This window comes from Taudactylus pleione, unplaced genomic scaffold, assembly GCF_031769625.1.
Source record: "Taudactylus pleione unplaced genomic scaffold, aTauple2 ptg000258l, whole genome shotgun sequence".
In the NCBI taxonomy this organism is placed as follows: domain Eukaryota; kingdom Metazoa; phylum Chordata; class Amphibia; order Anura; family Myobatrachidae; genus Taudactylus; species Taudactylus pleione.
In genome coordinates this window covers 3782501-3806999 of record NW_028284660.1, presented here as the reverse complement: position 1 = coordinate 3806999, position 24499 = coordinate 3782501, and the positions used below count along the sequence as shown (strand labels likewise).

General features: G+C 43.5%; 1 protein-coding gene across 3 annotated transcripts in view; it reads left to right on the top strand.

Moving 5' to 3' along the window:
• Window positions 1-24499, top strand: part of LOC148514818 (killer cell lectin-like receptor subfamily B member 1A) — a 105132-nt gene that overhangs the window by 79766 nt on the left and 867 nt on the right. For all 3 annotated transcript variants that reach the window (XM_088480946.1, XM_088480947.1, XM_088480945.1), the window contains one exon: window positions 24193-24341. In XM_088480946.1, coding sequence (XP_088337072.1) covers window positions 24193-24341 — 149 coding nt within the window. The remainder of the gene's footprint in view (window positions 1-24192; window positions 24342-24499) is intronic.

The window sequence follows — 24499 nt, the reverse complement described above, 5'->3', positions numbered from 1 at the left end:
CGAGCCAAGGAAACCAGGTTGCTGTAAACTCAGACAATTTATCTACTGATGCTAGAAGAACATCCTCGATAGTCATAAAGTAATCAATTCTAGAAAATCAAACTTTACGTGTAGGTGGAGTAGATGCTCTCCAAAGAGTAGGTATTATCACACGAGTAGTATTGCTCAAATGGCATAATAATAATTTCTTATACTTTGACAATGGTGTAGGAGAATGGTTCAGCAACCAAAAAGCCGGGTCTGTAGGGACAGGTGCAGCTAGTATGTCTTGGGAAATTGCTATAAAATCATCACAAAAGGGTTTAATAAGGGGACAAGTCTACCATATATGCAGTAAAGACCCCACTGTATTCAGGCATCTCCAGCATCTAGCTGAAATTGAGGGATACATCGCATGCAAAAGAGAAGGGTATCTGTACCAATATTTGTCAGTGAAAGATATTCCTAGATCTCTTTCCCAAACTAGAGTAAAAAGAAGAGGGGTCTGAGAGTCATGATGTTGCAGTAATTAATATATGGTGGACACCGTATGTGTGGGATTAGAAGGGGCAACACAAAGTCTCTCAAAGGGTGTTAACTCTTGAGATGCTTGTGAGAATCTAGAGCCGGAGTGGAGAAAATGTTTAACTTGTAAAAATTTCCAACTTCCGGTTCCGGGTTTGATGGAGTAGGAGAGAGAAAGCCGGAGCTCCGTCATTCTCACCCTAAGACACAGCTTTTCAAGGCTTTTAAAGCATCCATACTCCCCCACACTTACCATCCTCTCTGTTCACTAACCCGATGGACCGCTTTGTCACGTCGGCAGCCCCATCCACACAGCAAACTGCAAACGCAGCCACGTGACAGGAGAAGCGCCGCACAGCCGGAAACATGGTGCCGGATTCTGGGCTGTACCCGGCTTCCCCAGCATCTGAGAAGGCGGCGGTGGAGTCCCCGGCTAAGTTAGCTGCTCAGGTACTCTCCACTGACACCCCGGTCACCTATGGTAAAGTGGTGGAGGCAATTAAGTCCACCATGACGCCTCTCCTAACTCAGGCTGTCAGTGACATAACCAGCCAGCTACAGCATCTCTCACAACAAATCTCACAGGCTGAAAATCAGCTTGGAGAGCTTTACATGAATAGGAGGGGATTAAACAATCGGTAAAAGATCTCACTTCTGATAATTACCAAATCTGGAATAAATTAGATGATATTGAGAACCACTCCCGCAGAAATAATATACGGCTAGTCGGTTTGTCTGAATCAGTAAATGCACTTCACTCGCCCACTTTGTGCGTAATACTCTGCCCTCTCTTCAGGGAATTGAACAAGAAGGTCGTGACTTGGTTATAGAAAGAGTCCATCGTGTTGGACTGACTCCTAATCCAAATAAACCTCGTCCATGAGTGACCCTCTTCCATTGCTTAAATTACCTCCACAAAACGGCAATTTGGGCAGTTTCGTGCAGAATGAGGGATCTTCAATGGGAGGGCCACAAACTCTTAATTTTCCGGGATTACTCCGTGGAACTGACCAGGGCCCAAAAAGCCTTTTCCCCTATTTGCTCACAATTAATTAAAGAGGGACACAAGTTTGGCTTATTATATCCAGCACGTTTACGCCTGTGTGAAGGGTCCTCCCACAAGGATTTCCTCTCCCCCGCTGATGCAGCAGCTTATTTGAGGGAACTCGCACATTCTGGCTCATCTGAAATTAGTGACCCACCTTCAGAGACAGTTTTATTGAACCCTTGTTCTATATTATATGTCCAGTTCCTTAAGAAGAGAACATTCATATTTTTCTTAGTGTTCTCCGAGATTATTACAATTTGACGTATCAGACATACCTCATTACAGAATTGTTTCTGGTTTTTCTCGTACTTACCGGTTGTTTATTCGTACAATATGTCTAAATGCTGCTTGGATATTTTTGTTTTAAATATTATAGGTCCTCAAAATGAAGTTGGCTGCATCAGTGGAGGCTCTAAAATATGGCTATAGTTGTGATATCATTTATAGTTGATACCAGAGCATTTATTTTCTCCTAAATTTGGGAGGTGTTATTCATTTAATTAAAATTATATACAATTTATGCTTGGGGTGCGAGGTTGGAGCTCACCTCCATCCACCATTATATATTTGGTATGTGTGAGCCAACCGCGGTTTATTTGGGTATCTTCACCGGAAGTATGTGGTCATTTGTTTATTTTTATGTATTCTCTCATTTCATACATTGTTGCTATTTGTTTGATGTCTTGTCTATGTCTTCCCAACCCTATTTATACCTCCCTGACTTCCCCCCCCCATCCACCTTTAAAGACCATGCTAGTATGTTTATCTCTGCTATATGCTGTGAGAACTTTACTCATTTTTACAATTTTGGATATGCCTAATATCAACGTAGGAGGAATCAATTCCCCAGCAAAATGAAGGAAAATCCTTCTATATTTAAATAAACAAAATATCCTGCCGAAACCCAATAAAGACTTATCTCTTCCAAGTTCATATCGCCCTATATCATTACTAAACCTGGATTACAAACTACTGACTGAAATACTAGCTGAACGTATAAAACCTCTTCTTCCCCTTTGTAATACATCCTGATCAGACAGGGTTTATATGGGGCAGACACTCAGAAATTAATGTCAGGAGAGTTTTATCAGCAGTTTATACCTCCACAGTCACCTCTCCATCAGATAATAATATGATTCTATCACTAGACGCAGAAAAGGCATTCAACCTAGTTGAATGGAATAACTTATTTTTGTCTTTATCACATTTTTGTTTTCCTAAACCTTTTATTAATCTCATGAAACTACTCTACACTAAGCCATAGTCATGGGTCTCATGTAATGGTGTTCTCTATACCCCCTTTGAGATATGCAAAGGGATGAGACATGGTTGCCTCCTTTCCCCCTTACTATTTGCTGTGGCCCTGAAACCCCTTATGATCATCTGCAATATTAAGGGTATCAGAATTGGTGATATTGAACTCAAAATCACCTTATTTGCAGATGATATGCTCTTCTTCGTATCAGATCCTGCCTCTTCTTTACCTGAAATCCTTAAAAAAATCAACCTTTTGGAAGAAGAGCGGGATATCGAATCAATATCGCCAAGTCTGAAATACTCACCTTCAGGAATTCCCATAGATCACTCTTCCAACCATTATTACTCTCGTCTTTTAAAGTAGTAACCACAAAAATCAAATATCTGGGCATCCAGGTCACGGCAGATCTCTCTAAGATATATGAGGAAAATTATACTCCTACACTAACGAAAATAACTTCATTATTGGATATTTGGAAGTTGTTACCATTGTCTATTTTGGGCAAAATTGCTGTACTTCAAAGCGTTGTCTTTTCTGAAGCTGTTCTATATAATGCAAATGTTGCCTATCAGTCTCACTAACCGTGATAACTTATATATTCGCAAAATAATGACAACATTTTTCTGGAAGGGGAAAAAACCGTTGGAAAAAGCGCTGGAAAAACTTATGGCCCCGAGAGCGATGGGGGGAGCAGGAGACCCTGATTATTTATCATGCTCCCTTTCTACCCTATTTAGATGTGCTGCTGATTGGCAGAATGATAGATGCACTTTTACAGACCCAAAATTGGACGCTGCTCTTTTTTCTCCATTCTCCCCAAGTGGACTCCTACATTCTAAAGCTTCTGATATCCCTACCCATATTCTTCATAACCCTTTGTTTCACGATATTTATTATGCATGGATTGCTATAAATAAAAAACATATACCTTTATGGGGGAATCCAACTTTTCCTCCCTCACTCTCTAATGTAAACTTTCTTTCATGGAGAGATAAAGGGTTATCAAATGATTCCAAGGTGTTTGATCCAGGAGGTACGATTATTCAATTCTCTGATCTTAGAGATCTTTGCCACATTCCCACTTTTTCATGTACCTGCAAACGAGACACTATCTTTCCTCAATTTTCCCCCGCAAGACCTAATTTGCAAGAGGTTGATATTGAGCCTAATCCTCTTCATTCTGTTTTAAAGATTTGCGACCGTAGTCAATACCGGATTAGATATATTTATTGCATTCTAGCTAACATCCATACAAAAAAAATGGGATATACTTTTATTACAATGGCAAAGAGACATCCCATTGGTCATAGACTCGATTTTGCTAAGTCGACATTACGATTCCACAATGAAAACCCTTAACTCCACATACTGTATCTGCAGGAGGTTCATCTGCACACAATACAGAGAGTTTATGTTTCCCCAGCCCAACATGCACGCTATAATCCATCACAGTCTGGAGAATGTCCCAAATGTCAATTTACTTCAGGTACATTTTATCACTTGTTCTGGGACTGTGGACATATAAGACAGTTCTGGAATAAAATAATAGCAAATATTAATAAGTTGTTATCAATTAAAGTCACTCCTAATCCTTTGGCATGTTTATGGGCACATTTTTCTGATTGGAATCTGATGCTGTAGTGCAGCCTGTGACGCCGGCTTGACACGAACAGCTGAGATGGTCTTGGCATGGTCCTAAATAGCAGACGGGTGGATTCCAATGCTGCAGTAACACATACAGGAGGCAGCGAGGTGGAGAACACTGCATGTAACAAGCTGAATGCAAACAGACAGGACTGTGGTATAATACTGCAGGGCTGAATAGTGACAAGATCGAGATTCAAAAACAGAAGAACCCAGTAGACCGGCAAACACTCTGGAAACTGTGGACACAGCAAACATACACTGGTAATTAAACAGTATAACCGGCATGAAGTGAAGGGCTGACTGAAATTTAACAGAAGCAGGGTCAAATCAGAGCAAGTCCTGTAAAACCCTGCAAGCCTCCTTAATGACAGGCTAGTGAGCACCTGGGCTGCACACAGACAAATGATGATAATGAGCACCTGAGACAAAACACACAGACAGACAGGAATGACAGGCTATGAGCTAAATACAGACAAGACAGGATTTCCAGCTAAATGCAAAAAGCCGGAACATGGACAGGACATAATGCAGTGTCCCAGTAGCAACTATGACTGGGACATAAATGCCACCAAGATGATCTGCTAACCACAGATCCTAACATGCACCCAATATCTATAAGAAATCCTTTTATCGTAATATCCTCACAAAACTCACAAAATTTATCAATTGCTCTATTATTTTATGTGGTGATTTTAGCCTCATTTCTTCAACATACCTGAATAGATCTAACTCTAACAAAAATGTTCCAACTCTTCCCAAGTTAGGTGTTCCTCTACTAGCTAAAAATTTGCAACTAGTTGATGTATCAAGGTCTATTAACCCTACAGAGTGAGAATATACTTGCTTATCATCTACCCATGGCACATTCTCTAGGATCGATTATATTCTCATCTCTCACTCTTATTACCTAATATCTCCTTAACCTCAATTGAACCCATTGTCTTCTCAGACCATGCCCTCACTTAGTGTGACTTATTATTACCAAAAGACAAAGGTCCATATAAAATCGGTTTGGGAAGAATTTAGGCTAAATAACCTGGCACATCTTGATTCCAATCCCCAGCTTTTTTGGCAAACAGCCAAAGCGGTAATACGAGGTGAAAACATGCCATATGTAGCACTGCGTAATAAGAATTATACCTACTCTTACTTAGCTTTTCAACAATCCCTAACCTTAGCCTACCAAACCATGAAAACCTTTCCCACTATAACTAACAAACAAGAATATCTCCAAGCTAAAACTAATTTTAATGAATTTCTACAAACACTGGGTGACCAATATTTGTTTAATATAAATTATCATTTTCATAAATTTGGGAACAAAACTGGCCTTTTACTCTCAAATTTATTGCAAGGTTCTTGCCCCCTATGATTGTCCATCCTCTCAGACAATCTTCTGGAAACCTGACTACCTCATCTTCTCAAATCTCAGAGATAATGCATGATTTCTATGACTCATTATATTCTCTCTCACCAGTCCCCAAACCAATGACTTTTCCCACTTCTTCAGATGGGAATCGGTGTGGAATCCCGGCTGCCGCATGGCCGGCAGTTTGATTCCCAGCAGCGGCAGAGCCCAGCAGCAGAATCCCGACAGCGCTGGAAATCCTGATCATCCCTAAGGTAAGTATAAACTAACCTAACCCCCTAACCCTCCTTAGGGGTGCCTAACCCTAACCTCCCCCCCAAGTGCCTAACCCTAATCCTCCCTCTAAGTGCCTAACCCTAACCCCCCTTCCCTGCTGCCTAAACCTATGTCCCCCGGGGGGGTGCCTAACCCTAACCTCCCACCGGGGGTGCCTAACCCTAACCCCCCCTTCCCCTAGCCTAACCCTCCCAGGGGGGGTGCCTAACCCTAAGTCCCCCCCGGATCCCCTCAACCTAACCCTCCCCCCCGTGCTTGTCCTCTCGTGGTGCCCGGCATCCCTTCAATCGGGATGCCGGGGCCGGTCTCCCGGCGTCGGGTAAATGACAGGCGTCTAGATATAGACGCCGGTCATTTATCCCACACCGGGATAAAGCAGCCGGGAAACCGGCTGTCGGTATTAAGGCAGCCAGTTTCCCGACTGCATACATTCAGATGTTCTCCATTCTTCATCCTCATCTAACCCCTTCCCCCAATCATATAGGGAATCGATACCATTCCCCCAATTACCAGAAGTATTCTCTCAGAAACTGATTGATCCCATAACTCTTCCCGAGGTTTTTTGGGGCAATACAGACTCTGAAGTCGGGTAAAGCTCCTGCACCGGATGGATTCGGTAGTGATTTCTACAAAATACTCACATAAAAAACAGGAGAACCATTAGAAGCTCTGTTTAAATCTATAATCTCCAGTGGTAATATCCCCTCTTATTTCAACTCTGCCATCATTTAAGTTCTCCCTAAACCTGGTAGAGACTTCTCGTCACTTACCTCATACCATCCAATATCCTTGTTGAACATAGATTATAAACTTCTCACAAAAATCTTAGCTAATAAACCTTACCCCATATCATACACAAAGACCAAACTGGATTTATCACTGGGAGACACTCAGTGGTAAATGTTCATAGAGTGTTATCGGCTATATAACATCTTTCTCCAACTGCCACTCTAACTTTAGATGCAGAAAAGACTTTTGACCTTGTGTCTTGGTCCCACCTATTTCAGACTCTGTCTCGTTTTGGATTCCCTGAAGTATTTATACAAACACTTAATGGCTTATATTCCAAATCAAAATCACAAATTTCTAGCAATGGTTATCTCCCCCTCCCCTTTCAAATTCAAAAAGGAACTAGGCAAGGGTGCCTCCTCTCCCCACTTCTCTTCTCCATTGAACCACTTGCAATTGCTCTCAGAATTACACCATCATTTCAAGGTATATTGGTTGGTGCTGTAGTTCTGAAAGTAGCCCTGTTCGCAGACGATATGCTTTTATTTATATCGAATCCTATTTTCTCAGCACCTGTAATTATGAACCTGATAGAATCATTTGGCCGTATTTCAGACTATAAAGTTAATACTGACAAGTCAGAGATTATTCCCTTACAAGGTTCAGTCACCTACTATAGCTTCCCTCAAATTTCAAATTATTTTAACCAAATCACAGGCATTTCGTAATGATACCTTCTGATTTGTCTCAAATTTTTAAGTAAAAATTTATCCCAGTTATCTCAAATATAACTACTAATGCTTGACAACTCGAAGCATTTACCTATTTCCTTCCTAGGTCGTATCGCAGTTATAAAAATAATTATTTTCCCGAAGATTTTTTTATATCATGCAGATGCTCCCCTTACATTTCCATACTACAGATATAAACAACTTGTTTCGCATTATGGCCCATATTCAATTAGCCACGAAAAGTTGGAATTTGCAAAAAAGTATAGCCGATTGCAACTTTTCACCAGGCGGAAACATAGCTCTGTTTTCAATTTCAAATAGTTTTCACGTACGTGAAAACGTAATGCAATGTAACAGGCGAAAAAGATTTGCCTCTGAATAGGTGGAGAAAAAAAAGTGCAAAATCGCTATTTTGGGGTGCAAAGCTGGGTAAACCACTCAGCACCCTTGGGACAGTCCCCCAAAGGATAACTGTCAAAAATCCCTAAAATAAGAAAGGAACACCCCAAAAAAGTACTTTGTAAATGGGTGTGAAAAAGTGCAAAGTGGGGTACAAACATTAAAACTAGCGAAATAGACTTTTTGGGGGTCTGCAAGTATGGGTGAGGTGTCTTTTTGATTGCAGGAGCTTGTTTCTGGTGCGTTTTTTACGCTTTTTTAAACTTCACTGTAGCGACTATAAACCATATTTGCCCTCATTTTCAAGTACCCCAAATTTAACAGGACTACTTATTTTCACAAAACAAAACTGCTTAATGCTATTCTTCAACACTTGTGTAAAGACGCTAATTAGAAGAAATTGACACAACTTAAGTACCCCAAATAGCTGAATTAGGGCTATTCGGGGGCATGTACATTGATCCCCAATGTTAGTGCATCTTTTAAGGGGTGTCAGGCTGATATCCCTAATACCAGCAGCACTTTTCAACTGGTTTGCATTCGCCGGCTTGTGTTTTCGCGTGTTTTGGAATTGAATACAGTGAATAGTGGGGGCGCGCACGAAAAGTTTTCGCGTCAACAACACGCAATGTCGGCGAAAAGTACGGCATGTGAAAAAAAATTGCGGGTGCGAAACTAATTGAATGCCGCCCTATATCTCATTTTCTATGGCAGGGCAAGAAATCTAATAGCTAAAAATAAAATGTTAACTACCAGAACTAGTGCTGGGCTGGGGTTACCTGATCGCCATGCTTACTCCCTATCTATCTTTTTTAGATATATAAGTGACTGGATTTTACAAAGGAACACCTATACTGACTTAACTTTAGATGAAGAGATTCTAAACCTTTTGCTCCCAGTGGTTTACTCCACTCCTCTGCTTCAGAAATACCTCCCATTATTTTAGATCATATTATTTTTAACAGACACATCTGTCTTGGGTTGACATTAATAAGAAACTGAAGAGAAACTTTAGATCTTCGTCATACATCCTCCTATGGGGAAACCCTTTGTTCCCCCATCCTTATCAAAGTAAAATTTTCTTATCGGGAAGAGTAAAGGGTTGGATATCACCTCAAAAGTATTTGATCCTGGAAGGGTTATGTATAAGTTCTCTGCCCTACAAGAAAGTTTTTCTCTTCCCAACCATCATTTTTTTTGTATCTTCAGACTCGTCACATCATTTATTCTCTCCCACCAGCCTTCCCCTCCTCTGATTCCGAAGATGTTATTGGTTCTACATACGGTAGAGATGAGCGGGTTCGGATCTCAGAGATCCAAACCCACCCAAACTTAGGTGATCTGAGCCAGATCCAAGCTGGCTCAGGTTTTCCCACCTGACTCGGATCTCAAAATGAGGCAAAATGTCATCATCCCACTGTCAGATTTTTGCGGGTTTTGGATTGCATAAAAGGTCAACCGATTGTCACCATTTTCATTCCGGCTGTGGAGAGTGAAGAGGGAGGGGGCTGTGAATGTTATGATTGCTGTGCTGTGATGTTGCTGATGCTGTGCATACTGAGGCTGGCTACTGTTGTCACTCAGGGCCTGGCTGCTTAATGTCCATAGGGGGCAGGGCGGGCTGTTGTCCTGTCCACTCCATATGGGCTGGATGTTGTCCATAGGGGCTGGGTGGCTGCTGTCCATGTAGGGACTGGCTGTTGTCCATATAGGGGCTGGCTGGCTGTTGCCCTGTCCATAGGGGCTGGCTGGCTGTTGTCCATAGGAGCTGGCTGACTGTGCTGCTCTGTTGTCCAGGGGGTGTTCTGTCCATCAGGGGTGCTCTTCACCCCCAGTGTGAAAAAATAAAGTATTTTATTTCTGTGTGTGTGCACATTAGCCACATATCAGCAACGTAGATGCACAGGGGTGCTGCCTGTGTCATTTCTCAAGGGGCTGCTTCCTCTTTCAGGGGTGCTCTTTACCCCCAGTGTGAAAAAAATAAAGTATTGTATTTCTGTATGTGCGTGTGCACGTTAACCACACTTATCAGCATCATAGGTGCGGAGGGGTGCTGCCTGTGTCATTTATCAAGGTGCTGCTACCTCTTTCAAGGGTGCTCTTCACCCCCAGTGTGAAAAAAATAAATAAAAATTGTGTGTGTGCGTTAGGGGTATGCATTGGCCACTTTTTGTGTTTTTGGACTTATCTTTGTGTTTTGGATATGGATTGGTTTTGCCAAAACCACCATTACAGGTTTTGGTTTTGGATCTGTATTACTTTGGAAAAAAACATAAAAACAGCTAAAATCACAGAATTTTTTTTTTTGTTCCTATGCTATTATTAAATTCTATAACATTTATTTCCACTCATTTCCAGTCTATTCTGAACACCTCACACCTCACAATATTGCTTTTAGGCCAAAAGGTTGCACCGAGGTAGCTGGATGACTGCTAAGCGACACAAGTGGGCGGCACAAACATATGGCCCATCTAGGTGTGGCGCTGCAGTGGCAGACAGGACGGCAGTTTGGAAAACTAGGCCCCAAACAGTACATAATGCAAAGAAAAAAAAGAGGTGCAAGATGGAATTGTCCTTGGGCCCTCCGACCTACCCTAATGTTGTATAAACAGGACATGCACACTTTAACAAACCAATCATTTCAGCGCCAGGGTCTGCCAAACAACTGTGGCTGAAATAATTGGTTCGTTTGGGGCCCCACAAAACAAGCCGGCAACTAATCTGTCCCTGCACAAACTGGCTCTACAGAGGCAAGATGTCATCCTCATCCTCATCCACCAATTCCTCACCCTCTTCAGTGTATTGTGTACATCCAAATCCTCACAGAGTATTAATTCGTCCCAGCTGGAATCCATCACCACAGGTCCATCTGTACTTTCTGGAGGCTGGTCTTCCCGGAAGAATTGATAATTCATTTTGATGAACATCATCTTCTCCACATATTGTGGAAGCAACCTCCTACGCCTTTCGCTGACAAGGTTCCTGTCTGCAATAAAAATTATTTTGGAGTACACAGTGGAGGGGGGGCAACTTAGGTAAAATAGAGCCAGTTTCTACAAGGGCCTCCAAATTGCCTCTTTGTTCTGCCAGTACAGGTACGGACTGTCTGACATGCCTACTTTGATTCTGTCACCTATGTAATCCTCCACCATTCTTTCAATGGTTACAGCATCATATGCAGTGACTGTTGACATGTAAGAAATTGTTGGCAGGTCCTTCAGTCCAGACCAGATGTAAAAACTTGGTCCTGCCTGCCCTGCATCACCACCAGCAGGTTGGTTAGGATATCTAAGTTGTTTCCTGGCTGCCCCAGTTGCGGGAGAAAATGAAGAAGGAGCTGTTGCTTTGTCACATTCTTCTCAGCTGACAGTGTTTTCACCAGCAGGTCTTTGCACCTCTGCAGACTTGTGTCCACCAGAAAGAGAGACACCATGTTGGCTTTAAACCTAGGGTCGAACACGGTGGCCAAAATGTAGTGGTCTCATTTCAACAGATTGACCACCCTGAAATCTTGGCAAAGCAAATGAAGGGCTTCATCCACAAGTCCCACATACTGAGCGGAATTGCTCCGTCTTAGCTACTCCTTCACTTTCTCCAGCTGCTTCTGCAAAAGCCCGATGAGGGGAATGACTTGACTCAAGCTGGCAGTGTCTGAATTCACTTCATGTGTGGCAAGTTCGGAGAACCTTGCACAACATGGAAATCATTCTAAACTGCACTTGAGTCAGGTGCATACCCCCTCCTTTGCCTATGTCATAGGTGGATGTATAGGCTTGAATGGTCATTTTCTGCTCCTCCATCCTCTGAAGCATATAGAGGGTTGAGTTCTACCGTGTTACAACCTCTTGCTTCAGGTGATGGCAGGGCAGGATCAAGAGTGTTTGCTGGCTCTCCTTTCTTTGGCACGCAGTTGCTGAATGGTGAAAGTGGCCCACCGACAGCATCTCCTGCACGCCCCTGTCATTTTTCAAAAAATTCTGCACCACCAAATTTATAGTGTGAGCAAAACATGGGATGTGCTGTAATTTGTCCAGATGTAATGCCAGCACAATATTGGTGGCGTTGTCAGATATCACAAATCCCCAGGAAAGTCAGTGAGGTAAGCCTTTGGGCGATGATTTCCCTCAGTTTCTCTAAGAGGTTGTCGGCGGTGTGCCTCTTACTGAATCCTGTGATACACAGTGTAGCATGCATTGGAACAAGCTGGCGTTTCTGAGATGCTGCTACTGGTGATGCTGCTGTTTTTTTTGCGTAAGGCGATACATCTACCCAGTGGGCTGTCACAATTATATAGTCCTTACAGTGGCAAACGCAGGATTTCTAGAGGGGGGTTTCCAAATACTTGATTTTAGAGCGAGTGTGGCCAGTCCATGAAGAGTTCAGAATTAGTACTTATCCAGTTTTAATATGCATCATACATAGTGTATTGTGTGTCATAATTCTAGTATATACAGGACCAGAGATCACAATAAGTCATTTGATGCGGCAGTAAGCCACCCTGCCTGAGCTGAATGTTTTTTCAGATGTGGGCACCATTCCAGAGCACTGGAGCAAGTGCAGGAGCCTGGAGGAGCAGCAGAAGAACCTAGCACTGTCCTGGACTCTATAGCAGTGCATTCCTAACAGTGCATCCCTAACTCTATAGCAGTGCATCTATAGCAGTGCATTCCTAACAGTGCATGGTTTCCAGATCTCTTAGTTGGTGCACAGGTGTATTTATTACTGGCTGATACATGTTAAAAGATCCACAGATGGTGCTAATTATTTCATTTGTGATACTGGGAAGAACATGTAGCACTAGTAACATTCTATTATATTTCTATTTCTACTGTGGTCATGGTGTGCTGGGGAGGAGAGTTTCCAGGTAGACGGACACCCCCCCCTGCGTTTGCCTTTGCCTTAGTCTGCCCTGTTCCACTTGTCCACATGTTCGTGGTTATGTGGACATTGGGTACAACTGCATTTTTTAGGACTCTGAGGACACTTTTTCTGACATCTCTGTACATTCTCGGTATATCCTGCCTAGTGAAGTGGAATCTAGATGGTATTTGGTACCAGGGACACACTACCTCCATCAATTGTCTAAATCCCGCTGCACTAATGGCAGACACCGGACGCATGTCTAACACCAACATAGCTGTCAAGGCCTCAGTTATCTGCTTTTCAACAGCATGACTGCTGTCATACTTCATCCTCCTTGCAAAAGACTGTTGGATGGTCAATTGCTGATAAAAGAAGTAGTGGTGTTCCTACTTCCTCTCTGGGATGATGAACGACTCCCAGCAGCAACAGCAGCAGCAATAGGCATAGCAATGCAGGATCCTCCTGAGGAATCTCGGATAGGAGAGAAGTCAGTCATGCCAGTGACATGGCCTGCAGGACTACTTCCGATCCTTAATGAGGAGGAAATTGATGAGGAGGGAGTTGCAGGCGCTTGGATACAACAGGACAAAGGGATTTAGGTGTCCCTGGACTGCTTACGTTCTTAACCACAGTTGCTGAACTTGACAGTAACTTTTTATGAACGTGTTGCAGGTGACGTATAAGGGAGGATGTTCCTAGGTGGTAAAATTCTTTACTCCTACTTATTACACCTTTACATAAGCTACATATGGCAAGACAGTTGTTTTCCGGATTTGGATAGAAATATTTCCAGACCGAAGAGGTGGATTTTTTGGTCTTCTGCCCAGGCATGACCGTGATGGGCTTTTTCATCCCACGGACAACAACTGTCTCTCCCGCTGCCTGATTTAAACAAACCACATCATCATCAGAATCCTCCTCGTCAACTTCCTCCTCAGTGCCAGCTACACCAATATCCTCATCATGTTGTACTTCAACAGTGACATCTTCAATTTGCATATCAGCAACTGGACTGTGGGTGCTGTTTCCAGCACTTGCAGAGGGCGTGCAAATGGTGGAAGGAGCCACCTCTTCCCGTCCAGTATTGGGAAGGTCAGGCATCACAACCGCAGACACACTTGGACTCTCCAGCAGCTTCAGCACTAGGAGGAAGTGGTTCTTGATCTTTCCCTATTTTATCCTCCAAATTTTTGTATTATTTTTATGGAGTGAATAACCCCTGTAAAAATTATTTGGATGAAGGGCAGCTTACACCACACAGGACAGCCCCTGTAAAAATTATTGGATGAAGGGCAGATTACACCATGCAGGGCAGCCCCTGTAAAAAATATTTGGATGAAGGGCAGCTTATACCACACAGGGCAGCCCCTGTAAAAATTATTTGGATGAAGGGCAGCTTACACCATGTAGGGCAGCCCCTGTAAAAATTATTTGGATGAAGGGCAGCTTATACCACACAGGGCAGCCCCTGTAAAAATTATTTGGATGAAGGGCAGCTTACACCATGTAGGGCAGCCCCTGTAAAAATTATTTGGATGAAGGGCAGCTTACATCACACAGGGTAGCTTCTGTAAAAAATATTCGGATGAAGAGCAGCTTACACCACATAGGGCAGCCCCTGTACAAAAAAATTTGGATGAAGGGCAGCTTACACCACACAGGGCAGCCCCTGTACAAATAAATTTGGATGAAGGGCAGCTTACACCACACAGGGAAGCCCCTGTAAAAATGATTTGGATGAAGAGCAGTGTATCCCTACACCACACAGGGCAGGCCCTGTAAAAATTATTTGGATGAAGGGCATCTTACACCACACAGGGCAGCCCCTGTAAAAATTATTTGGATGAAGAGCAGCGTACCCCTGCACCACACAAGGTAGCCCCTGTAAAAATTATTTGGACTGAATATACAGCACAGGACAGCACCACTGGACTGAACTCGATTGATACAGCAGAGCAGGTCACCCCCAGACTGATACAGCGGCACAGCAGCACTAGACTGGATTTATACAGCAGAGCAGGTCACCCCCAGACTGATACAGCAGCACAGCACCACTGGACTGGACTGATACCACAGAGCAGGTTGATACAGCAGAGCCACTTTCCCACAGACACTTCACTACACGTCCTCTCAGTACACTCACCAGGACTAGAGTGAAGATGGCAGATTGGTAGGCATGAAATGTGCAAATTCCGGGTCTCACGAGAATCCGACATCCAGGATGATGACATTTTGCCTCGTTCCGGGAACCGAGTCTGGCGGGAAAACCCGAGCCGGACTCGGTTCCCGGCTCGGATCATGGGGTTTGGATTTTGAAAATCCGAACCCGCTCATCCCTAGTGTGTGTGTCTGTGTGTGCATGTTAGCCACACTTATCAGCAATGTAGGTACGCAGGAGTGCTGCCTCTGTCATTTATCACTGGGTTGCTGCCTCTTTCAGGGGTGCTCTTCACCCTGTGTGAAAAAAAATTAAAACAATTTTTTGTATGTGTGTGTGTGCACGTTAGCCACACTTATCAGCAACGTAGGTGCACAGGGGTGCTGCCTGTGTCATTTATCAAGGGGCTGCTGTCTCTTTCAGGGGTGCTCTTCACCCCCAGTGTGAAAAAAATAAAAAATATTTTATTTCTGTATGTGTGTGTATGTTAGGAACACTTATCAGCAACTTATGTGTGCAAGGGTGTTGCCTGTGTCATTTATCAAAGGGCTGCTGCCTCGTTCAGGGGTGCTTCCACCCCAGTGTGAAAAAAGAAAGTATTTTATTTCTGTCTGTGTGTGCACATTAACCACACTTATCATCAACATAGGTGCGCAGGGGTGCTGCCTGTGTCATTTATCAAGGGGCTGCTGCCTCTTTCAGGGGTGCTCTTCACCCCCAGTGTGAAAAAAAATATATGATTTTTTTTCTGTGTGAGGTTGTGTGCATTAGCAGCAACTTACAATAGCTTCGCTATAATTGCTTGGTGACACTGCTGTAAGACCGCAGTGAGTATGGAGGACAGTCACATGACAGGAGAGCAGGATCCACATACCAGTCTTGTAGCTGCCGGCAGCAGTCATGATGACGATACAAGGCCGTCAACGTCATCTATGAAGGCCAATGCACCAGGGCTTAAGTCAGGCCATGTAAAAAAATCTACTTTTACCCTGTTAAAGAAAAAAAAATCTAAAGCTAAGTTAGCTTTAGAGAAATTGGCAATATGCCATGCACTACACAAAGTGGCAAGGAAAGTATAAAGCCTTGGCCTTTATTTATGACCGGTGGTTCTAGTGATTATTTATGCCCTTCTGCTTGTAGGAGAGGTACAAAAAAATTAAAATTGTTAAGACGAGTAAGACACTGGAACCAACTGTGTGCTCCGAAAAATTACAAATCCCAGAGGAGAGTCCAAGTGTTGCCATGTGTGAGTCTGACCTTTCTAATACTGAACTTGAAGAGGATCCTCCTTCCACCATTTGTGTGCCCTCTGCAAATGTGGGGATGAGCAGCACAAGTCAATATGCTGACATAGGAATCGATGATGCTTCTGCGGAATTGCAAAAGGAGGATATTTACTGATATGATAAAAGACAATAAGAAACAGTGTTAATCTACTTCTGAGTAGAAAAAATTATTATCTCAGTCTATATAGATCCATTGTCCATAGGATTAAAAGTAATAGTCAATAGCAGTATTCATACGTGGAGTGAGATACTGGGGCAATCCGGAAAATTATCCAGCAATTATCCAACAAATAATGTGGGTATATTACCAGCCTTTTAAGTGATCAATTTTTGGCTCTGCCGCCCAGTCAATTATGACAACCATATCCATGGTTGAAATGATGTAGAAAAGAAAGTTGCTGATCCAGAACCTCCCGTCAATGTCTCCAATCCAATAGATAATGGGGGTGCTAAACACATTTCGTTGTGGAAGGCACCCACAACTTCGTCAGTAGCTCTTAATCCTATGGACAATGGATCTATATAGACTGAGATAATCAATTTTTATACTAAGAAGTAGATTAACACTGTTTCTTATTGCCTTTTATCATTCAATTTTTATGTTGCAATACATTATAATTAAATGTTTATTCTATGTGAACCAAGCCGTATGAGTTTATGTACAGGAGAGTTACGATTTTCTTGCATGAGTATTTATTGAATGTGTTATATTCAATATGGTTAAAGTATTAACCGTTTTGGATAATTGAATGCAAATAGATTTGTTTTAATATAGTATCACCACCCAACGCTGTTCAAACCCCCTTTTCTCTCATATACTAGTCGTTAAAGTGCTTGGTTTGTTAAACTGTGCATGTCTTTTTTTAATATCCTACATAACAGTGTGTGGGAGGGTCCAAGGACAATTCCATCTAGCACCTCTTTCCTTTACATTTGGCACGATTTGGGGCATTGCCGACTGACATTATTATAATTTATTAAACTGCCATCCTGTCTGCCACTGCTGTGTGGCAATGTTTCAAAGATGTCCTATATTTTTTTAAACTGCCGTGCGTTTGTGCCGCTGCTCTGTTGCTTACTTTAGCCAGCCAGCTTGCTGCAGCCTTTGGCCTATATTGGTGAAAAATAGTGAAATCAATATTGTGAGCTGTGAGGTGGTTAAAAATGCCTAGAAATGCCTGAAAATGATTGTTATTTGGGTTAATAATACTGTAGGAACAAAAATGTGGTTTTAGCTGTTTATATCATTTTACAGATACAGATCCAAAATCAAAAACAAAACACCAAGGAAAAAATTCCAAACCAGATCCAGATCCAAAACCAGGGGAGATACAGATCCAAAACCAAAACACGGGGGTCGGCGCACATCTCTAGTTCTACATTATCATTTATTCAACACAAACACTTTAAGACTAGATTTATATACCCTGACCTCATTGATTCTCCGATGGATAAATCTTGGACTCAATTATTCAATAATTGGCAATCAGACATACCAAAATTGTCAAGTATTGATGATATTTTTGGTAACTCTGTGCCTACCTGAAAATTTCTGCAAAGTACCTATTTACAAGAAGTTCACATAAGAGTGACACACAGAGCTTATAAATCTCCCTCCCAATGTCAACATATAAATTCTGAGGAATCGGGTGAATGTGTTAAATTCTATATTTCTAAGGCTTAATTTTTCACTGTTTCTTGTCATGCAGAAAGATTAAAAAATTCTGGCACAAAGGTATTAATTATATAAATACCCTGTTTTCTCTTCATGCTCAGCCTGATCCCCTAGCATGTCTCTGCTCTAATTTTCGGAACTGGAATATTATTAGCCATCAGTCAGCTTACTTACCGTTGTTTACTTTGATTGTTACTATAGCGAAAAATTTTTATTTTGATACACTGGACTAGCAGCTCGTCCCCCTCTCCAGTCAAAGTCCAAAAGAAACTTTTCCAAACCTTGTATTTCGACAAACAAACATCTTTTCCAGATATAGAGAAGGGTGTAGTGAAATTTTACAATAAATGGAAAATCTTTATAGACCAATTAGATCAACATTCTCAAAAAATTATTCTTAAAAGTGTTCGAGTCCACTGACTGGTTTCATCTTTGTAATCTCCATATGCCGTCCTAGTTGTCTACTCATGCAAAAAAATAAAAAATTTCTACATCTATGGTCATATGATATTGTTGATCTTGCAAGAATATTTCTAGCATTGACGTTCTATTCCCCTTCCTCCTACCTCCCTTTTGTTCCCTTGTGTCCCCCTCTCCCTATTTGTTACTCTATAGCATTTAGTATAGTGCCAGTTTGCAATGTTATTATCATAATATCTTGACACCTAATTGATGTCTCACAGTTACTTGAGCTACGGATTTGTTATAACTTGGAACATCAACCTCTGTATGTTTTGCTCAATTTGATACATATTTAATGTCTCTCCTTAGATGTTTAAGATTCTCGATGTTGTGTAAATGTCACACTATTTTATAATTTGTAATTCATAATTAAAAATGTAACAAAATAGATTTTAGAAAAAAAATAGCCTTCTTCAACAAATTTTACACTTGGAACCCACAGAGGATTGTCAGGTACATATGCCCCACTTGCTATTTGCCTTGACCAACAAGGTTTTGGGCATAAATAGGGCAGTAAAGTGGGCAGAGGCACCAGATGTTGCCATTTTGAATAAGAAGCTGTAGTTGTGCAAGGGTTAAATAGCCTTGGTCAACAAATTTCACACTTGGAAGCGACAGTGGATGGTCACTTACATATGACCCACTTGCAATTTGCCTTGACCAACAAGATTTTGGGCACAAACAGTACAGGGCGGTAAAGCGGGCACAGGCACTAGAGTTTGTACTTTTGAATAAGTAGCTGTAGTTGTGCAGGGGTTAACTAGCCTCAATCAACAAATTTTACACTTGGAACCCACAGAGGGTGGTCACATACATATGACTCATTAGCCTTAACCAACAAGAATTTGGGCATAAATTTGGGCAATGGACGAATGGTCCCAATCTCGGTACCTGCAAATAAACACAAAAAAACAAACACCCACACGGCATCACTATACTGACCTTTTTCTTTAGTGTGTACCACACATCAACCTGACTATTCACACATACATCAGCACCCTGCCAACAGCAATACAGGCTGGATGTAGTGCACTCCATATCACCATGCTACACCTATGCTCCCCAACAATGCATCTACACCAATAATGCAAGAATTGTTACAGGACAATGTAATAATGCAGTTACAAAGCATTACAATAATCACAAGCAGGTACTTTACTACAGCATATCTTTTAATGGAGGCCTGATTGCAGTAGCTGAGATGACGAGGTAATAAGGTTACAAACCACAATACATTCTTATCAAATCAGAATAACAGTACTACAGGGCTTAATGATCTTCTGCTGTCTCAGGCCTAGTGCCTGCCTTATATGGGGTCAATGACACTATATAGGGCCTAGCCAGCCATAAAACGATTGGCTCACCGTGGCCACTTTCTATTGGCTGCAGATCTGCTCGCAGTGATTGGCTCAAATTCAAATTGTCAACACTCTTCAATGGCCGGCAGTCCATGAGCTGCTTGCAGCCGGCGACACATGTCAGCCACTGCTGGTCCTTGACTCATGCTGGAAACAGACATACTGTCCAAGCGCTGCACACTGATGTGTTCTGCTGGAGACACATCTCACCGAACTGCAGGACTAAGGCGCTGGGATCAAACACTTGGTCCCAGCACTGGACATTGCCCTGGCCGGTGACTTCCCCCTCTGCCGGGCCTGTCAGATGACGCCCAGGGCAAGGTGCCTCACAAGCACCCCTATCATTATGCCACTGCCGGTGTACCAACTTTCTAAGAGATCTCAGAACTGTGCTGCATAGTTTGGGGGTGGTTAATGTGATTGCGTGAGGACACTACGCTAAGTGAGTCTCCCTGCTATAGTGTTACCCCCCTCCTTCCTATAACCAGCCTAGTGCTGGTTGTCAGAAAAAAAGGTGATCACCACACCGATTTTTAATCCTGTATTCCTATACCAGACCATGCTCAGAGGTGTGGGGCTTTTACTAATTTTGGAATGACCCCAATTGTCAAATTTGTTGACCAAGGCTGCACAACTACAACTTCTTATGCAAATTGACATTTGGTGCCTGTTCCCATCTTACTGCCCTATTTATGCCCAAAACCTTGTTGGTCAAAGCAAATGGCAAGTGGGTCATATGTATGTGATCACCCTCTGTAGGTTCCAAGTGTAAAATCTTTTGACGAAGGCTAGTTAACCCATGCACAACTACAGCTTTTTATTCAAAATGACAAATCTGGTGCCTGTGCCCACTTAACTACCCTATTTATTCCCAAAACCTTGTTGGTCAAGGCAAATGGCAAGTGGGTCATATGTACCTGACCACCCTCTGTGGGTTCCAAGTGTAAAATGTGTTAACCAAGGCATTTTATCCCTTGCACAACTAAAGCTTCTTATTCAATATTTGTTTCCATAGTGTTAACTTAGTGATCTGACTTTATTTAATTGTTTTCATATAATATATTCTGAATAAGAAGCTGTAGCACGAATAAGAAGTGAATAAGAAGCTGGCCGAAGAAGAAGCTTACTTCAGCCTGGTGAGATATTCTAGGTTCTACTAAAAACTAGAGATGAACAGTGGGGATCCGAGTCCATCGAGTGTTCCCGCCGACTCGGATCCCAACTGCGAGCCCGATGTCAGTGTCCTGATGTCGGATCTTGCGAGAGTGCCGAACTCTCGTGAGAGGCGAGAGTTTGCCTCTACATAAGGCACTGAGTCCCGCGTCTCGGCACCACTTTTCCTGCATGCTCCGTACAGCGCGCAATTCTGCATGTGGGCGGTCTGGCTGAGGGGGCATGGTGGTATGCTAAGTGGCTGTATAGGGGAAGACACTGCACGCTGATGCTGCGCTATACTCTGCTAATTAAGTGCTGTCTCAAGAGACTCATAATTGGCTGCGCTGGCAAAAGTGACTGTAAGGGGGCACACTGCACACTGATGTATGCTGCACTATACTCTGCTGATCAAGTGCTGTGTCCAGAGACTCACAAGTGGCTGTGATTGTGTAAGGGGGTACACTGACTGTAAGTGGTTGTGTATAAAAAAAATAAAAGAAAAAAGTTTAAAGTTTAAAAATTAAAACAAATTAAAACTTTTTTGGTGCTGTACCCCACTGTGTATACAATCACCGAGACTCTGGGGGCCTTAGCCATCTGTGTATAAAAATACAAGCCCCATGACTTTGTGGGCCATAGCCCTTTGTGTAAAAATACAAGCACTGTGACTTTGTGGGCCATAGCCCTCTGTGTATAACAAATACAAGCACTGTGACTGTGGGCCATAGCCAGTGGCAGGCTGGGCCATGGGGCAGGGTGCCATGTGCCCCCCGGGCCATAGTGCCATGTCTCTATGACACAGCTGCACCGTGCTTGTAGCGCTGACCAGACAGAGTTCAGTCAGCGCTACACAGGGACTGACAAATACATAGCCGCCGGTGCCTGCAGCTGTGTGTTTGTTTTGAGTGGCAGCCAATGAAAGTCTGTCAGACTCTCACTGACTGCTGCTGTGCCCACTGCTGGAGTCACTCCATCTTCCGGCTCCTGCAGTGGGTAATGGGAGAGACGTCATGACGTCTCTCCCATAATGCAGAGCGGCCCGGCCCGGGGAGGATGAATGGAGGAACTGATGGTGGCAGCGGGAGTGGGGATTCAGGTAAGTGTTATTTTTATTTTTATTTTATTACATGTGTCTACTGGGGGGGCGGGCACTACTGGGGACACTACAAGGGGGAGAGCACTACTGGGGGCACTACAAGGGGGGACCACTACTGGGGGCATTACAAGGGGGGGACTACTACTGGGGGCACTACAAGGGGGGGACTACTACTGGGGGCATGACAAGGGGGAGAGCACTGCTGGGGGCACTACAAGGGAGGGGACCACTACTGGGGGCACTACAAGGGGGAGACCACTACTGGGGGCACTACAAGGGGGATTACTACTGGGGGCACAACAAGGGGGGGCTACTACTGGGGGCACTACAAGGAGGGATTACTACAGGGGGAAACTACAAGGGGGGGACTACTACCGGGGGAACTAGAAGGGGGGACTACTACTGGGTTTACTACAAGGGGGGGACAACTACTGGGGGCACTACAAGGGGGGAACTACTACTGTGGGCACTGCATAGGGGTACCACTACTGTGGGCACTGCATAGGGGTACCACTACTGGGGGCACTACTGGTGGCCTGCATAAGGGGGTCCTCTCCTGGGGCACATGGGGCACTGCATGTGGGCAACACTACAGGTGTGTATAAAAATACAAGCAACGTGAATTTGTGGGCCATAGTCCTCTGTGTAATAATACAAGCACCGTGACTTTGTGGGCGATAGCCCTCTGTATATAAAAATACAAACACCATGACTTTGTTTTGGGGTGCAACATTGCGGGTACCCCCATGCAGCCTTCAGACAGTCCCCCATTTGTGTCAAAAAACTTAAAAAAAAAACTGAAGGACACCCCAAAAAATTACTTTGAAAAAGGGTGCAAAAATAAAAATGTTGAGGTACAAACTTAAAAACTAGCGAACTTGACTCTGTGGGGGGGTCCCCAAGTATGTCCCAGGTGTTTTTCTGATTGCAGGTGTTTGCGGCAGGTGGATTTTTCATGATTTTTTCTACTTCACTTTTTCAACTTTTAGATATGCTGATCCCCATTTTCAAGTACCCCAAATTTGCTGGGATAAGTTATTTTCTGGAAAAAATACTCCTAAATACTATTCTGCATCAGGTATAGAAAAACACCATTTGGCAGCTATTGAGCCCATTTAAAAACACCAAATACCTTCAGCAAGCCAAATCGGGGTGTACCATAGTGAACCCCCATGTCAGAGCATCATTTGGGGGGGTGACAGGCTGATTTCCCCAAAAATGACAGTACTTTCCGCTTTTTTCAGTATCGCCGGGTGCCGTTTACGCGTACTTTGAAATTGATTACGGGGCAGGCACGCGCACGATACTTTTCCGCTTGGAAAACAGGTGAAGTCGGAGTTAAGTCTGGGCCGCGTTAGCTTAACGCGGCTCGGCTCAAATTGAATACGGGCCTATGGCCCTCATTCAGAGCCGTACGCTCTGAGCAGAGCGCACGCTCTGAATGAGGGCCGTCCTCCATAATTATGGAGCGTCCTCCTGGACGCTCGTATAGCTGTGGGTCACCACCCACAGCCTGTACGAGCGTGCAGGTTGATGGCCGCGATGTTCTTGACCATCGCAACCATCGCCACTGCGAGCCGGAGCCTGCGGTTGAGTTTTTCAACCGCAAGGCCCGGAGTGATTTTGGCTCTATCAGAGCCCAAATCACTCCCACTGACATCACTAGTGATGTCAGTGTGCCGGCTTCTGACGGTAGGCGTTCCCTTGGGAACGCCCCCGTCAGGGAGGCACGCCCCCGGCACGCCCACCAATGGGGGCGTGCTGTCAATCAACATCGACAGCACGCCCCCTTTGATCAGACACATCGAGCGAAGGAAAGTCCTTTGCTCGTCGCATCTGGCGCATGCGCACGACGGAGCTCCCGCCATCGTGCGCATGCGCAGTGCACAACATCGACCCACTTGCGAGCGGACAGCCGCTTGCGAGTGGGTCTGAATCAGGCCCTATGTCTCATCAATCTTTTATAATTATATTATCGAGGAGGTACTGTAGATTGGAGCAGTGATATGTGCCATGTGATAATTTAGTGTAGATAATATTTGACAGAAATGTTGATGTATGGGTTAAATAGTTGCTGTTGTCTCATTTACAATGCAAACTAGATACCAAAAAAAATGTTACCTGGTAAAGCTGTAGATTAAAAAGGAGAGAACATTAAAAAAAAAACGTGTCTTACAGGGTGTGCACTGTGTCCTAATAACTGGCTGCTGTACGGAGACAACTGTTATTACTATTCACATGTTACACAGAGGACATGGAGTGAGAGCCAGGAGCAGTGTGAGATGATGGGAGGACACCTACTAGTCATAGAGGACCAGAGGCAGCAGGTACGGTCTTCTGATAACTACCGGCTTAGATCCAATACCCTAAAGCAGTGGTTCCCAAACTGTGTGCCGAGGCTCCCTGGGGTGCCTTGGGACACTTGCAGGGGTGCTTGTAGTTGGTGGTCCAGCACCAAATCAAATTATTTATGGTCAATGTAATG